At 58.3% G+C, this 16,244-nt stretch overlaps 1 protein-coding gene across 2 annotated transcripts; it reads right to left on the bottom strand.

The window, feature by feature from the left end:
* Positions 1–217: 217 nt before the first annotated feature.
* LOC147414043 (peptidyl-prolyl cis-trans isomerase H) lies at positions 218–6,737 on the bottom strand. 2 transcript variants are annotated; one of them, XM_086476094.1, is made up of 9 exons: positions 6,672–6,737; positions 6,005–6,069; positions 5,617–5,640; positions 5,061–5,105; positions 4,576–4,618; positions 3,506–3,598; positions 1,874–1,961; positions 1,539–1,579; positions 218–286 (listed from the first exon to the last, which is right to left on the bottom strand). In XM_086476094.1, the coding sequence occupies exons 1-9, from the start codon at positions 6,735–6,737 to the stop codon at positions 218–220; spliced, it is 534 nt and encodes a 177-aa protein (XP_086332220.1). The 2 variants fall into 2 exon arrangements, with proteins under 2 accessions (XP_086332220.1, XP_086332221.1); XM_086476095.1 differs by lacking the exons at positions 5,061–5,105; positions 5,617–5,640.
* Positions 6,738–16,244: the final 9,507 nt, after the last annotated feature.

Consider the following 16,244-nt stretch of genomic DNA (forward strand, 5'->3'; position numbering starts at 1 on the left):
GTCTTCGTGGGCAATTCCAGACCTCTCTGGAAATCATCGAATGGAAGGCCAAAAACGGTGGGGATTTGCTGGCGCTTCACTGAGCTGAGTCAGCTCTCTACAGACTCAAAGGACTGCGAAACTAAGTCAAGAGAAAAGGAAAGGAGCAGAGCAGCCCAGAGGCTGATTGCACTGGCGGCCTGCGAAGACACACTTACCCCATTTCTGTTTCACTGCTCTACATTTCCCCACACTGGGAGATCACAACCGGCAGCTTGGGTTTGTTGTTTGGACCCGTCGGCACATTCTGAGGACAGACAAACGTATAGCGTTAAACCTCATAAAAGCTCGGCAAATCCCGCGAGTGACAGGTACTCCAAGACCGGCTGAGAGAGAGATGCCTACAGCATCAGGAACCGGGAAATCCAGACACAGCTCCGAGTCGCACAGAAGCACCATCACGCATTTGGGCAACGGACCCAGCCATAAGCTGCTGCACTCTCTCTGCGGGCAGAGGTTTGGGATACAGACCAGACCCCGATCCCTCCAAGGGGAGGGAAGGCACAGAGCTAAAGCCAGAGAGCTCCTCCTGAGATACAGCAGGCATCACGTCGCTTGAGGCTGCTCTGGCCTAAAGCTTGAAAGTTACTAATTACAGCTGCAACACGCGAAGCAAACTTGCCTTTGTACGGCCTTTGCGGAATCCAAACACCAGACAGTCCCACAGCAACCCTCATTCTGAACCTCTCCTTCTGCTGGACTCAGCTGCTCCTTTCTGAGTCTCTTACTTATTTCCCTCAACTCGCCCCTTGCTGCAGTGACGCACAAGGCAGGCACACCGCAACCCTGCCATCGGTGCTCCTGGCAAAGAGGGTCAGCAACACGTGCATCACACCGCGCCGTACCCTTCCTTGCACGGGACCTGTTCTCAACACCGGACGGGGGTCAGCTCTGTGCTCGCCCCGCTTCCCAGACCGAGGGTGGAGGCCCTTGCGCACATTAGCCAGGCGCGGGCCAGGGAGTTAAGTTTCGCCCGTCTCGAACTCACCGCTGTTTGTTACATCTCCTCATCTCCTCAGACACCCAGTCACGACGCTGGAAGCCCTTCAGGAGATGACTTTCATTTTTCTTATCAAACACGCTGATCACGGATCAGCAGAACTGATCATTCAGCATCCACGGAATAATCCCGGGCAACGGCACAGAAGTGATCTGCTTCACACCCTCGTCTGGGTTGCTGACGGAACAGCTTTTCAATTCAGCTTCCCCAACAAATGCAAAGCGTCGCAAATAAAGCCACAGGAACACAATCCCCGCTCAAAGACCAACCAGCAACCACGACAGCACAGCATTTCTAAAGTCAATCTATAGGACAGCATTTGCCTCAACGCCTTTCCTGCCATTTTATAACAACGACAACCGGTAACACCAGTTATCAACGCTGCTGTTCCCTGGTACCCTCTAAACAGACAGCGGCAGAGAACAGAACCACCCTTGTCAATCCTCTGTACCACTTGCCCAAGGGGACGTTCGCGGAGAAATAGGCAAATTCAACTTACTTCAATTTTTCTCATGACCAACAGCCCATCGACGATTTTACCTAGAATGAGAAAATTCTTCCATCTCAATACGGCCGGATTTACCTTTGCTCCCCGCCACCCATCACAGGTACATGCACTTTTGTTCCCGCTGGAAAGTCTGGTGCAGTGTAAAGCTACTGGCCACGTCAGGGCTGGCTTCCGAGCTCTAAACGGGCAAAGGAAACGATCCCTCTTAAAACGTGCTCCACAAGCGAGGGGCGAAGAACAAGCAGTCCCCGGCTGTTTCTTCGAGCAGCTGCGCCACAGGCAGTGTCCCTCAGCCGGGACGCCAGGCCGCCGCTGCCGGTACTCACCGAACACGACGTGTTTCCCATCCAACCAGTCACATTTGGAGCACGTAACGAAAAACTGACAGCCGTTGGTACTGGGACCACTGTTTGCCTGGGGGGAGAATGGCAAAATACCAACAGTGTACAATCAAAGACTTGCCAAAACCGAAGGCAGACGCGCCTCACGTAGGAAAAAGCTGTTGCTCTAGACCCAGCCTAGCTTCTTTTTAGCTTGTGGCTACACAAACCACGGGCAGCAGATACGCATCCGCAGGAGAGCACCCCGGGCTGGGACGCGGCACGCCACCCAGTCTGGTCATGCCGCTCTCACCAACTTCCCACCGTACTTCTACGCAGGCACGTTCAGCACAAGATCGCGCTGAAATCTGGGCTCTAGGGCACGCTCCTGAAAAAAGGCCAAACTTTTTGGTGGCGAGTCCTTCCTGGCTGCAGTATTGTCCCGGGGAAAACTGAAGAGATAGAAACCAGGGCAGAAAAAAAAAAGCAGCTTTCTGCTAGTTGGAAGGTTTCCTCAGGACAAACCAACCCAAACGTGTCTGTTCTGACGACCAGGATGAGAAAGGCAACGATCCCAGCGGCACAGGGCTCACGGAACAGCGCGATGCGGACGGCAAATTGAATTCACACCTGAGCGCAGCACCCGGAGCGTGCGCGCTCTGCTAAGAACACGTCTCTGCCACGCTTAAGTCCATTCCGGTTTTTCAAAGCTCTTTGGACACCCAGGAGATACTAAAGCCCGTTTCTGGGCCGGCAAGTGAACTGGGCACGTTTTGCAGCTGCAGGGCTGCACGGGACACAGTCCCGTGGCATTTTTACTTATCGCTAGCCAGCTGCGGAAGGACCCAGCTGGGAGGGACCACGGCTTGGCCCGGCAGAGCGACTCCGGAGCCACGCCGCTTTCACACAAAGCTGCCGAGACCAGCGCGGGATCCCTCGTCCCACGCCACGGCACACTGCTCGCTTAGCTGTGTCGTGACACCTCTTTCTGGGCCGTGCTTGGAACGGGAGGAGTAACTAATGCACATGGCGAATGCTCTAAGCAAGTGCTTTAAGGGCAGGGCAGCTGAAAGAGCTGGGCGAGAAGCAGCTGCGGACAGGAACGCTGCAGCACCGGCTCCGCTTGCTGTCTGTGGCCAAAGTCAGGGTACTGTTCCTACCAGGCAACGGGCAACGCTTGCAGTTTTTCCTACAGCGTGGAACAGGAAGCCTATGTTAGCAAAGGCACCCTGGGAACGCTGCTACGGCTTCGGAACGCCCCACCTCTTTGCCTCCCCCTTGCTGAGGTCAGTGCTCGGTAACAGCATCGGGGAGGAAGAAAACCCCACCGCTTGCCACCCTACACAAACCGCAAGAGCCACCAAGCTCTTCTCAAAGCTCATCGAGCAAAGCCTGCCCCAGCCCTCCAACGGGGGAAAAGAAAGGATGCTGCAGGATCATCATCGGGACTTCGCTGTTCCTCCACGCATTAACCCACGAGCAGCCTTCTGACGAGCACTTACACAGCCGGTCTTTCAGCCCTTGGGTCCAGCGGTGGAGATGTCTGTTGCCTGGCAAAGACCTGATACACCCAGGAAAAGGGCACAGAGAAAGTACCTAAAGCTTTTCCGTCTTACAACGGCAGTGTTTTCTACTCACCATAGAGAGCAGCCCAGGAGCAGAGTGTTTCAGCTTGAAGTTTTCGTCGGCAAAAGGACCCCTGTATATACTGGCTACTCCGGTGCCGTCTCCCTGGGTGACAGAGGTGCCCCGTCAGCCTCAGCGCTTGTTCTGAGCCAGCGCTACCCAACGGTTCAGTTTATTAAAACACAAATTTAAAAGCCCCACGCAAAAGGACAGGGCTCAACTCTGCCCCAAATGGATGCTCCCCTGCCCTCGATACGCACCAGGAGCCAACACATTCAATGTCTGGTGCAAGCCCTAATGCTTGAGCAGCTCCAGGGGAAGGAATAAAGCCCGCGGGGGCATCGCAGCAGCATCGCAATTAGCGACCACCTAAAGTCTGCTGCGGCTGAGCCGCCCGCCGTGCGGTCACTCCCCTCAGTGACTTTCAGACAACCAAGTTTTAGGAAGTTTGGATTAAAAAAGCTTCATCACGCCCCCTCACGTTTTGAAACGCTTCCACAAAAGAAATCATTTTACTGGGTCCTAGGACAGCCAAGAGACCCCGCGGTCCTCCAGCCTTCCCCACACACTCTGCTTCTCCCCAACTCAGAGCACGACCACCACTGCCGGCACAAACTCTGTCCTCTTTTGGCACAATTCACTGACAAAAAGTTCGTTTGCACGGAAACGATCTCTTGCACCACATGCTTCTCGGTTGCCTACTTAAGGTCACTCTCCGCAAAGCAAATACAAACTCGCAGGGTTTCTTGTTCGGGGGGACAGGAGAAGGCGGGGAAGGACAACAGGGTAAAAAAAAAAAATCTTTGCCAATTTGAAAAGCCTCGAGCTGTACTGCCACGGGGCTTTTTAGAGAGGAACTCTTTGGGGGAGGAGAGGGTATGTGCACACAAGACTCACGATTCCTTTCCAAGTACATTACAGCCTGCTGCAGTGAGATGGCAGCAAAGCTACAAGGAAACCTCCAGTGACTACTGGGGACCTCAAAAGAGAGCCAACAGAGCCCCCAAATCAGCACGCACCCTTGGAAACAGTGCCTATTACACCACGCAGGAGAAGCCCCAAAGGAATACAGAGGTACATACGTTTACAAAGTCACCTCCTTGGATCATGAAATCCTTTATCACCCTAAACAAGGAAAAGAATACTTAGTTCTCAGCAGACAAATGCCTCAAGAAGAATACTACGTGGTAAAAAGGAGTTTGGCCTCGCAGCAGCACCACGGAAGTTATCAGGGCCTACGAACGCTACAGTCTCAAGTCTACCACAAATATTAACTACTGGTTGCTATCAGGTGATTTGGGAGCCACTGCTCTTCGACCAGGGACAGCGATTAGGTGACAGATGCCAGAAAATGATCTCTGACCTGGCCCACCAGGAACGGGGGATCCCTCCCAGTGACCCCAGCGTACACGTCTGACAGCGCCCCCAAATCCCCCACAGCTACAGAAGGACAATTAGCTGCCACCCACAAAGGCCTCCCAGACCAGTAACGCCTTGAAGGCGCGTCTCAAAACCCCAGCTGGCTCAGGCTGCTATTTAGGTGCCTGAACAAAAGCAGGGGAATTACCTGTGGAAAGTGCTTCCTTTATAACCCACAGGGACACCATCTTTCCTGCAAGGAAATAAACAGGAACATCACTGCGACTCACTGGACAGCCCACGCAAAACCCTCCCAGGGATCCGGAGCCCCAAAGGGCTGCCCTGTACCTCAGCAGCTGCCTTGATACACAACCAAGCGCTGCAGCCTGGCTCTCAGCTGGTGCTCTCGGAGGCACAGGGAAACCTCCGGTGGGCCCTGCACATGAACTGACGTCGTTCCCTACAACCTCCACACCATCACCTTGACGGGATCCCGCGGCAAGCTGCAGCACGGGCGGCTGCGAGTTGCAGACAGGCCGTTCTAGAGCGACCTGAGCACGAACACAGTCATGCCCAAATGGCAAAGTCTGCCACCTCCGCGACTCACCGACGAGCCCGGCACAACTTCATCCCAGCAGGTTTCTCTCCCTCTTTCCTTTTGTACTGGGACAGTGAGAGAAAATCCCAAGTGACCCTTCTTCCTACTTGCCCAGCCCTCTTTCTCGCAGTAGCCTACTTAAAAAGACCCACTAGAACCCACTCACCTGAATTCCCCCGTACAAAACTGCCTGGAAAACAAAAAAGAGAGCAGAGCGTGAGGCACATCCGTCGGCCCGTGGCAAAATAACCGGGCGGCGAGGAGAGCCCTACCGTGACCTTAAGGCAGCCCCCTTCATAGATGCACCGGGCCTATCGGAAGCTCCACCGAGGGAGCAGAGAGGGACCGGAGGCCTTCACCTTCCAGCCAGACGGGCTCCCCCGGGGATCAGCATGCTGCACCGTCACATCTCTCTGGCAACGCAGAGAGGAGCAAAGCAGGTGCAGCAGTTCGCGGGGGCAGGCAGTCGCTCTGCCACCAGAGACGTTCCTGCACCGAAAACCCTTCGCAGGCCGGCTCCAGGCTGAGCCGCAGGAACGCCGGCCGCTCCTCACCTGAAGTTCTCCGCCGTTTTGGGGACAACGTCGGCGAACAGCTCCATCTTCATGCGGCCGACCTCCTGGGCAAGACGGCGGCCACATGAGCCTTCTGGGCCCCACTCGCACCCACCGGCCTCCCCACCGCTGCACCCAGGCAACTCCCGCCAAGTCAGCCTCCTGCTGCAACCCCAGCCCTGCAAGCCCCCTCCCGATGCAGCCCTGCACCTCCACACCCCTCCCCCGCAGCACTGCCCCAAGCCCCTGCCCACGCGCCCCTGCAACCCCACAGCCCCCGCTGAACCCCGACGCGCCCCTCCAACCACTTGCGCCCCTCACAGCCCCACGACGGACCCTGCGACCGCCCCCTCCCAGCGCACCCCCACCCTTGCGCTCCTACACTCCCCACGAGACCCAACAGCCCCCCCCGCACCCCGGCCAACCCCCTCCCGCACCATCAACAAAAAGACCCCGCCCTGCACCCCTGGCCGCTCCCCTCCCCTCCCCTCCCCAACAAGCCCCCCCGCCCTCCCGCTGCACCCCCGCAACACCCCACCGCACCCCCGCCGGCCCCTCCCGCTGCACCCGCGGCCCCCGGCCCCGCCGCGCGGCTCCCGAGAGCCCCAGGGGCCGGGGCCGGGGCCGGGGCCGGGGCCGGGGCCGGGGCGGCGGCGCCCTCGCCCACCTGCCCGCCGATGGCGACATCGAAGAAGACCACGGGGTTGTTGGGGTTGGACGCCAGCACCGCCATCGCGGCCGCCTCTCCCGGCAGCGGCCGCGGCAGCGGGAGGCGGGGCGCGCACGCGCCTTCCCTCGGCTGCCCTCCCTGCCTGCCGGCGGGCAGCGGCGGGGGCTGGCGGCCCCGCAGCCGGGGCTCTGTGGCCCCGGCCCGCCCCGGAGTCGACCCGCCAGGCCGGGCGGCGCCGGGAGGGTGCCAGGGGCCTGCGGAGGGCTTGAGGAGATTGGCGTTCCCCTGGGCTTTGTCCCTCGTGGGCAGCTCTCGGCTCCCTTCTTGGCAGGGCCGGGCTGCTGCCCTCTGGCCCTTGGCGCCGGCCCCGCCGGGGGAGACCCCAGCCTGCTGCCTCCAGGATGGCTCCTGCCCCCGGGGCTTTCCTGGGCAGCTTGGCAGGGCCGGGCTTCAGCAGGGGGCAGGGCCTGGCCTTCAAGCACGTCTCCTCCTGCCTTAGTGCGGGCCTGCTGCAGCGCAGAGGGTAGACAGGCCAGCTCCAGTGCCCCACGGGAGACTTCAGGGAGCGCTGGCGAGCGGCACTGCTGCGGCCATCACCAGATTGAGGATTTGGGGCTACTGCTTAGCGACCCCCTTGCTCTTCCCACCTTGCCTTGAAGAGCAAGAATTCTAATTGGCGAATAGCAGTAGGAGAGACTAATGATTATGCTGGGAAAGTAAGTCTCAAAGGGAATAAATGATCAAATACGAAATACAATCTCTATTGCCAATGCTGCTAGCACGCCCCTGTAAAGTCCCAGACCGAAGGTCTTCATTAACCAATGCTCTGTTCGTGGTTAGAAACAAGGACAGTCTGTTGTAGTCCAAGATGTCTGCCAGACAGGATTTATTACGGTACCCGCTGTGTGTAATCCTTGAATCATGACCAAAGCAGCTGCGAGCCCCCGGAGACCCAGCAGGAGCATCGACACCGTTCGAGGCCGTCTGCCCCCAAGCCCAACGGGACGCAGCGGAAACGAAGGAAGAGCGACAGCAGGGAACTGCAGCCTCCGGCAGCCTTCAGCAGAGGTGGCTCATGGGCAGCAGCCAGGGGGTTGTGGGTGCTCCAGAAGGAAGCCCGAGCGGTCCGGGCTGTCCCAAACGGCACGTCATGGTGACCGGGTTGCCCCGACAGGTACACGGAGGAGTCGTGAAAGGCACAGCAAAGGAGACGGGGTGCAGGAGAAAGTGCAGCAAGGGAGATGGGGTGCAGGAGAAAGCACACGGCGGGGCCTGGAGATGCAGCCAAAGGCACAGCAAGGAGTTGGGGGAGCCCGAAAGGCACACCGCGGGGCCTTGGGCTGCTCAGAAAGGCGTCCTTAGGGGCTTTATCGTCCTGAATGGCAGTGCAATTGCCGTGGAGATCACTGAAATTCACACCTGGGGGGCTGGGGCACCCTGAAAAGCACAGCCGCGGGCGGCAGGAGCAGCTAAAGGCTAAGTGAGACGTGCAGGGGAAGCCCAAAAAGCCGAGCAAGGGTCTCGGAGCAGTCCAAAATATACCCTGGTGGCCTGGGGTAGCCCTCTGGCAGACAGACAGAAGGCTCTATGGTGTACCAAAGGGCACACCCACACACCCAGGGGTTTTGGGCGCACTGAAAGGCACGTTGAGGGGCGCGGGGAGACCCAGCATCACACCCAGGGGTGCAGCGTGTGCCCAAATCCATGCGCAGGGGGGCTGGGCACACCAGTCGCTTCCCCTTGGCCCCGTGGGCTGTGTGTGTGCAGAGAGGCTCTGAGCGTGCGGGCCCCTCTGCCCCGCCCAGCCCCCAGAGCCTTATGATGTCACTCAGCCGTTCATGACGTCAGCGCACAGGTCCACTAGACCTGGGGCGCTGGCACAGTCCCTGCACACACCGTACCTGCTGGTGCTGCTGGTGCTGTGCCAGTGGCTCTGGCGGTGCTGGTGCTGCCAGTGCAGCCAGTGCTGTTGCTGCTGGTGGAGCTGGTGGAAGCGGTGCTGCCGGTGCCGGCGGTGCTGGTGCTGGTGTCACTGGTGGAGCTGGTGCTGGCGGTGGAGCTCAGCCCGTAGGCAGCTGCCCGTGCCCTGCCGATCCTCGGGGCTCGGCTCCGCCGCTCGCAGCCGGCCCCCGGCAGCGCCCGCCGAGTCCTGCCGGCCCCTGCTGCCCGGGGAGAGGGGAGGCGAGGCCGTGCAGTGCCCGTTCCCACCGGGCCATGAAGAGCATCTGGCGGTTCCTGCGGCGCAGGACGGCGCGGGTGGTGCCCGAGCCCTCCGGGAGCCGTCGTGCCGATGAGCTCCGGCCGCACGGCCGGGACCAGCTGCACCCTGCGGCCGCCACCATCGACTGCGCCCCGTTGCGGCCGGTGCAGGAGCCCGACACCGGCCGCTGGGGCAAGGAGTCTGCCCTCCGTAAGGCGCCACCAGACCAAGAAGCCGTCGAGGAGAGCAACAGCTCTGGGGGGGCGGTACGTAAACCCAAACATTTTAAATTGCCGTCCTCCTCGTAGGACGGCGCTACACGCCAGCGTGAAATCAGACCTTTCCTCGAGTCATGTCTGATGCAGAGTTGTTGACAACTCTTTTCTAAGCTGACGTCAAGCTGGTGGGAGTCCTGGTTCTCGGAAATGCTGCCCCTCTCCCCTCTTCTGAGCTGCTTTCCTAAGTTCTGCCAATCTGTGCTCTTTATCTCTGAACAGACAGGGTCGGGTTCATCCCCTTCCCACCCGAGCCCTGGAAGCCATCAGCCGTCAGATATCGTTGATGCAGAAGTGCTTCAAATAATTGTCCGATTGCTCAGCGTGCGTGAGCACATGTCTCTGGTGCAAGAAACCAACCAGAGCTTGTCTCAGCAGCTGAGCAGAGCTGAAAGAGAAGTGGAAGAACTGAGAAAAGCCCTCTCGGAAAAGACATCGGCTTTACACGTAACACAAAGAGAATTACTTCAGGTCCAGAATCAAGCAAAGGAGCAGCATGCTGTACTCCTTGAGACAGACCAGGAGACGAAAGACACCATCGAGGAGGCAGAAGAGCTGCAGGAGGAACTGGCCAAGCTGAGAAGTGAAAACCTTTTCCTCCGTCGGCAGCTGGGAGAGGCGCAGGAGACCGCCCAAGCACAAGCGGTGAGTGATGCCTTAGGAAGCGAGGCCGTCAGAGTAGAAGAAGGGGTGAGGTGAGCACTGCCCCCTTTTGATGGAATTGCAAAGGTTTTGGCAAGCCCTGAGACGCGCTTAGACATCTGTATGTACGCGTATGCACTGACTGGCTTTACCCCGCTTCCTACTTAAACGCCCTTAAGATTCCCAAAATATTTTAGGAAAAAGGTCTGTTATTTGTGGGAGCATACCCAAGATAATAGAAGCCAAATCTGATGGCTCCACTCTTGTCTCTAAAACTCGGGGTCTCTGAAAATACTGGCAGTAGGGCTGGCAGGCCAGGAAGCCCAGACCACCTTCTTGCCGAGGAGATGTGCTGCAGTTTGCTACCTGGTAAATGGCAAAAGCTTGTGTTTTCCGTGGCATCACTTCTGTCGTGTTCTTGCACTAATCAGTGGGTTGGGTTCTGAAGTGTGCAGGATCAAATGAGGTGCAGAAAAGGATTATTATTGCTAATTCCCGATAAAGTGTCTGGTAGCCATTGGAGAGGTGGTGCTTCTCATGGGCTTTGACACCAAGACGTGCAGAAGTGCTTTGAGTAGAAGCATGGAAACCTTTTGTTCCTGTGACTCAGACAGTGAGGGATCAAAGGGATCCGTATCAGATCCTGGCCTATACATTCAGAAGGTTTTTAATCCATGTCCAAATTCAGTCCGAGATTTCAAAGCTGCAGCAAAAGCTAAAGGATTCAGAACACCAACTCCTGGTGGCAGAGGCCCATGTTTCAGAGAAGAAACTCCTGGAGGGGGAATTGAAGGGGACCCGAGCAAATGAAGCTTGTGCGCAGCAAGAACTTCACGAGGAGCGGCTGAACAGGTACCCAGAGCTGGGGAAGGGCTGTGCTGGGTGCGGAGGGGAGGCGTGTGCCAGCAAATGCTGCTGGGCCAGCCTGCAGCTCCCTGCTGCAGCTCCACGGCTGGCCCTAGGCGGGCTCAAGGAGTCAGGGCAGCACGGGTTTTACCTCCTTTGTGTCCTTTGGACCTGCCAGTGTCCCTGGCAGAGCTCCCCACATCCCCTCTGTGTCAGATCTGAAAGATCTTTGGAGGCTTCAGCTGCCTCAGAAGGTGCGTGGCCCCTCCTGCCAGCCCAGTGATTTGGTTTACCCTCCAGCTGCCGGCAGGGCCCTTTCTTGTGCCGCTGGCATTGAGGATCCCGGACACAGCACGCACCTTTCACGTGCCACTGGGAGGTGGGGACAGCCAGGACGTCCTGATTTCTTTCTGCCCTCGCTGTTGCCCAGGGCAGGTGCAGAGCAGCGTGGTGTTGGGTTTAGATCCCAGCCAGCCTTAAATTCACGGAGGCAGGCCTCCACGTCAGTGTCTCACTGTCAGCCCAACGTGCTTTTAGGAAGCCCCTGGAGCAGCAGGTGGAGGACCTGCAGCAGCAGCTCCAGCATTTGGGGGACGGAGACGTCGCTGGCCAAGACCCAGACGGAGCTGCCAGCCAAGACCGACTGGAGCGAGGTGAGCTGCCGCACAGACGGGTCCTCCTCAGCCGGGGAGATGCCGTGCTGGTGGCTGACTCCGTTTCTAAAGACTGTGTTTAAAGACTGAAGCTAATGGGACGGAGGAGTGACATTTTCAAACTCTGTCGGGGCCCACGGTGGGATTTAGAGATCAGCTTGGTGCCCAGGGTTTTTGGAAGCGTGTCTTCACACAAGAGGTGATGAGCCGTAGAGGACCGCTGCTGCCCAGGACTGCGTGACTCACGTCCCAGGCTATGGGGCAGGAGGGAGCTCGAGCTGTTTCTCTGCTGGTGTAGCCGGGATCCCCACGATCCGTGCCAGATGGGCAAGGGAAGGCAGAGGGGCTCTGCAGCTCCGCTCCCTGCCTGCTGGAGACCCAGCCCAGTGGACTCGGTGACGGCCTGCGGGTGCCATGGAGGGTGACGGACAGTCTGAGGAGGCTCGGGGGTAGATGAGGGCCGCCAGCTCCTTGGCTGGAGGAGGAGGAGTATCCCAGACTTGGTCCAAGCGAAAGGCACCGACTGTCGCCCTGCGCTGCCTCACAGAGAGGCTGGGAGGAGCGTTGGGGCCGTGCGGGTGGCGGAGGCTCAGATGGAGTTTGCAGAATGACTCAGGAGAGGAACTTTGTTTTGTTTTCAGCTCCCCATCACGAGAACCACCAGGCTCTCTCAGCACCCTGCAGGCCACGCGAGACGTGAAGCCTGAAGGAGAAGCCGCAAGCCAAGACTCATCCTCAGGCTTGTCCCCCTCGCAAGCTTCTGAGATTGGGTACTTGAACGTAGCTTTGCCCGGAGAGACCACAGCCTCCAGCTGCAGGAGAGCCAGAGCATCAGCACTCGTTTGTAAATATAGGAGTGTTTTTAACAGTGGCGTGTTTTGGAGAGCATTACTGTCTGTGAATTGTTCAAGGAAGAGTCCTCTACTACCAGCCTACATTTGGACAGTACAGAATTGTTTGGATTACCAAGTGCAATGCCTGTTACCTAGTAGTCAGAGCGGGGAAATATTTGAAAGCTGGGTTAAAACAGGTCGGTCGTTTGACTGCTTGTTGCTTTTATCTTAGGAGAGCAAAAGTTTTCCAAAACTGAAATTTCAATTACATGTGCTTTACCAGAAGTTCTTTCCTTTTACATCTGACCGCTTGGAGGAATTACAGGGGATGGATGTTAACCTGACAGAAGATTCTACAGTGATTCCCTTTTCTAATCACCCTGATGGCGCAGCTGCACGGGGAAAGAGGTTTGTGAAATCTTGGCTTTTGGGCTCTTGGGGCAATCGCCAAATCGGCTGACCTGGCGATTTCTGTCATATAGTTCAACCACAGGATTCGACAGCTTTTTTGCAACTCGCCCAAGCGTCAGGGTGTGCGTGCGTCACCCCAGATCCCCCCGGAGGCTGGCATTTGTAGATAAACTCCGTAAAATGGAAGAGGGGTGGAAGGGGGTGAAGCCACCGGATCTCCCCCTGAACCCCAGTTCCTTGCCCAGTCCAAAACTCCAAGCTTTGGAAATGAAACTGGGAGAAGCTGCCTTCCAGCACGTGCCCACTTTTCTGCGCTCCCCTCGATCTGTACTCGGACCCGGTCGTTCCCCTTTGCTCCTGCTCTTCCCCCTTCCACTTTGCTTCGTGCAAGCCTGCGGAGGGGAGCGGGAGGTACCCGAGCACTGAGGGAGGGGATGAGAACGTGCGGAGAAGGAAGATGGGGGGCAAAAGGAGGGGCTCCGAGCGCAAGGATGACGGGTCCAGGGGCCAGAAGGGAGATGGAGGGGGCGAGGGAAATGGAATAGGCGCAGCAGCAAGGAGGGGACCTGGACATCCAGAGGAGCAAAGAGGGGAGATCCTGAACGCTCGCTAGGAGTGACGGAGGGGCCTCAAGGCCCCTTCCCCAGCCGGGGGCAATCCCAACCACAGCCCTGGAGCCACGGGGCAGAGCGGCCGCGCGGGCGGCCCCCGCCTGCGGCCCCGCTCCCAGGGCTGGGTGCAGCCCCGGCGCTCCCGGCTGCCGGGAGAGAAGCGGGAGTCAGCAGGCGGGAGCCCGGCAGCGTTAATCCCCGCGGCGGGGCGGGGCGGGGCGGGGCGGGGAGGCCGGGGGGGGGGACGTGGCGGAGCTGCCTCAGACACGTCCTGAGTGCAGTTAAAGCATCGCCATCAGCCCCCGGAGAACGGCGGCGGGGGGGGGGCTGCGCTGGCGGGGAGCGGACGGGCCCAAGCGCCCCGCTTGGCGCTTGAAGCCGGGTGGGGGACCGGGTCTAACCCCCCGCCCCAGGGGGCGGGCAGCGCGCAGAGGTCCCGAGCCCCGTGCCAGCCCTCGCGGGGAGGAGGGCAAAGGGTCTGCGCTTTGCCCACGGCAGTTTGGGACCTGGCTGAGGTGCCCCTCGGCCCCTCCACGCTGCAGATGCAGGGCCCAGGCTCGGCTCCCTCTGCCTGCGCTTGCGCTGCGCCCCCAGGAGCTCCTTTGCTTTCACCTGCCCGGGCAGTTCCTCCCAGAAAGAAATGCCTCCTGCTGGAGCCGTTTCGGAGCCAGGCTGCAGCCCCGGGCCAGAGGGCTCTTCGCAGCCTTGTCTTTAATGAGCCTTTTCCTCAGCATCCCATCCTTCCTGCCCAGGGGAGCTTCTCTGCCAGAGGGAGGGGGAGAGACTGGGGGGCAGCTGCCCTCCCTTCCCCTGAGCCCTTCTCTAAGGATCACCTTTCATTTCACCTCCTCTTTGCCTCCATCCCCTACGTCTTCACCTTACGTGGGCTCAGAGAGATCCAAGAGCTCTGCTGAATTCCCCAGGCGCAAGGTCCGGGGGAAACCCAGCCTTCTTGTCCACCAAGTCACTTTCCTCCGGCACTTGAAAAATGGGCTTGCCGGTCACAGATTCCTAGCCCTGCCCTTGCCTACGTCACTCCTCCCTCAGAAGAGGAGACAAACCTCACTCACCGGCAACCACCAAGAAGGTATCAGGGAGCTGACCCATCACTCCACCACCTTTCCGACCAAGGCGTATCCCCTCGGCATCAGCCCTTGCAACATCACCCCCAAAGGACTGCCCATTCCCCCATCCTAGCGTGAAAACTGGAAGCCAGGGACCCAGCTTCCCACGTTACACCACGGCCAGGGGGGGAATGGGGCCAAGGTCAGCCCATCGCAAGAACCGATGGGGGGGTATGGCCATAGGCCTTGTCAAGCTATCTTGGTCACTTACGGTTCCAGGAGATCTCCAAGTCGGCTAACGAAGGAAAGAGCTTTCCAACAGTCATACAGTCCCGCAAGGGATCTGCATCGGGACCGTGACCTTGAAACCAGAAGGATATCAAAACTGGACGATGCTCAGGAAGTCCAGAGAAAAACAAGCCTTAAAATACAATGGCAAATAGGGAATCCACCATGCAAGGGACCCTAGGGGAGGAAATTGTGGAGACACCTTCAAATCTCGGTGATGAAGCCTGCGAGGATGTTCATTTGGGGAAGCTCTGTGACCCCTGCTACGCGGGAAGCGAGACTAGCTGATCGCAGTGACAGAAACACATGCATCAGGCTGAGAAAGAGCTGCTGCCCCTGAAGCGTGGAGGCAAACTCTCTAACTCGCAGAGAGTTCCAAAGCAGGTCTGTTTAGCACGGCGCTGGGTGCAAGGGGGGTCGCTCCTCCTAGCTGGCACACGGGTCACATTCTACAACTCTATGTATTACCTCAAAACATGCATATTCATGAGTGTCTGCAATTAGTTCCGAGAATAGCTGGGGATATTATAATTGTTTCTCAGAAAGTATTATAACACGTTTCCTCCTCTTGGCGCGCGCGCGCTGCCATCTGGTGGTCGTCCTTTGGGGACTTTCGGAGGAAGGCTCAGAGTCTTCTTCATCGTGTACTTTCTCATCCAAGCTCTTCCTACTGTCTCAAACATTTCAAGGCTGCTTCTGCTCCCTTATCCTGTGCTGGGTCTAGCTAGCTAATTGCTGCTCACTACTAAGCTATGCTAAATTCACTCTTTACTCCCCAGATCAAGCCTGGACCCAGCAATACGCTGCTTTCCCTCAGGAAAAAGTACAGTGAATTTGGGTACCTGCCTCAGCAGTGCAAACCTCAGCACTGCAGCTGGCAGGCAGAGCTCCTCCGAGCCGCCTGCAGCCAAGCTCCTGCCTCAGCAGCCCCCCAGGGAAGGGCCATCTGGACACATTTCCCGAGCAGCACCGGCAGCCAGCCGAGCCTCTCTCTTTTTGGTCACCTCTATTTCACAGCTGTCACCAGCTTCCAGTTTGCTCCTCGCTCTTGGGAATCTTTAACCCTCCTCCCACAGGAGAGACCCCTCTGGAAAGCGTTCTCGGGGCTGCAGAGGAAAGGGACGGTGTGCTTTGTGTTTCTTTCATCACCTGGGATTCTGCAGGTACAAGCAGGCGAGATGCCTCGGGCTGGACAGAAGTGAGCACGAGTGACTTCAGGAGCTGTGCAGCCCCAGGAATGGAGACCTGGAAATCCCGACAGCCGGAGCCTGCTTCAAGGACTTCAAACAGCCCCGAGACAACAGAGCACACCAAAGCCCGCCTGCAGGATCTGTCCTCCAGCACATCAGCGCTTGCCACCTCGCGCTGGGTAACGCCCAAGCAAAGGGCGCGGCCCGCACCTCCCCAAGACAGCCCCACACAACACACTCCTGCTGCCCGAGGAGCGGCGGGACGTCCCCGGGCGGTATGAAGCGCCTGCAGGTGACAGAACAGGCTTTGTCCCAGCTCCCTTACGTTTTCATCTGCCGGATGAGGAAACTCACGCCGTAGCCCAGCCCCCCCGAGGGGCGCTTGCGTGTCCCCCAGCAGGTAGGTCAGTGTCCTGGTTTGGGCTAAATCAGAACTAATTCTGGTTTAGTGCTTTAACTTTTCAGTTAAGTCCCCTCTAACTACCAGCACTTTCTGAAACAGCAGCCTGTTTTTCCAGACAGTGACTGCTCCCAGCAGTGATAAGGCCTGATGTTTA

The sequence above is a fragment of the Leptosomus discolor genome, chromosome 20, assembly GCF_034619465.1.
Source record: "Leptosomus discolor isolate bLepDis1 chromosome 20, bLepDis1.hap2, whole genome shotgun sequence".
In the NCBI taxonomy this organism is placed as follows: domain Eukaryota; kingdom Metazoa; phylum Chordata; class Aves; order Leptosomiformes; family Leptosomidae; genus Leptosomus; species Leptosomus discolor.

What these genes read in the sequence shown, in the direction of transcription:
- LOC147414043 (XM_086476094.1), bottom strand. Translation starts at nt 6,737, where the DNA reads ATGGCGGTGCTGGCGTCCAACCCCAACAACCCCGTGGTCTTCTTCGAT. An exon ending in AAGGAGGTGACTTTGTAAAC is followed by an intron (nt 3,599 to 4,575) that starts GTATGTACCTCT and finishes TCTGTCACCCAG; the next exon opens with GGAGACGGCACCGGAGTAGC. An exon ending in TGGTCATGAGAAAAATTGAA is followed by an intron (nt 287 to 1,538) that starts GTAAGTTGAATT and finishes GTCTGTCCTCAG; the next exon opens with AATGTGCCGACGGGTCCAAA.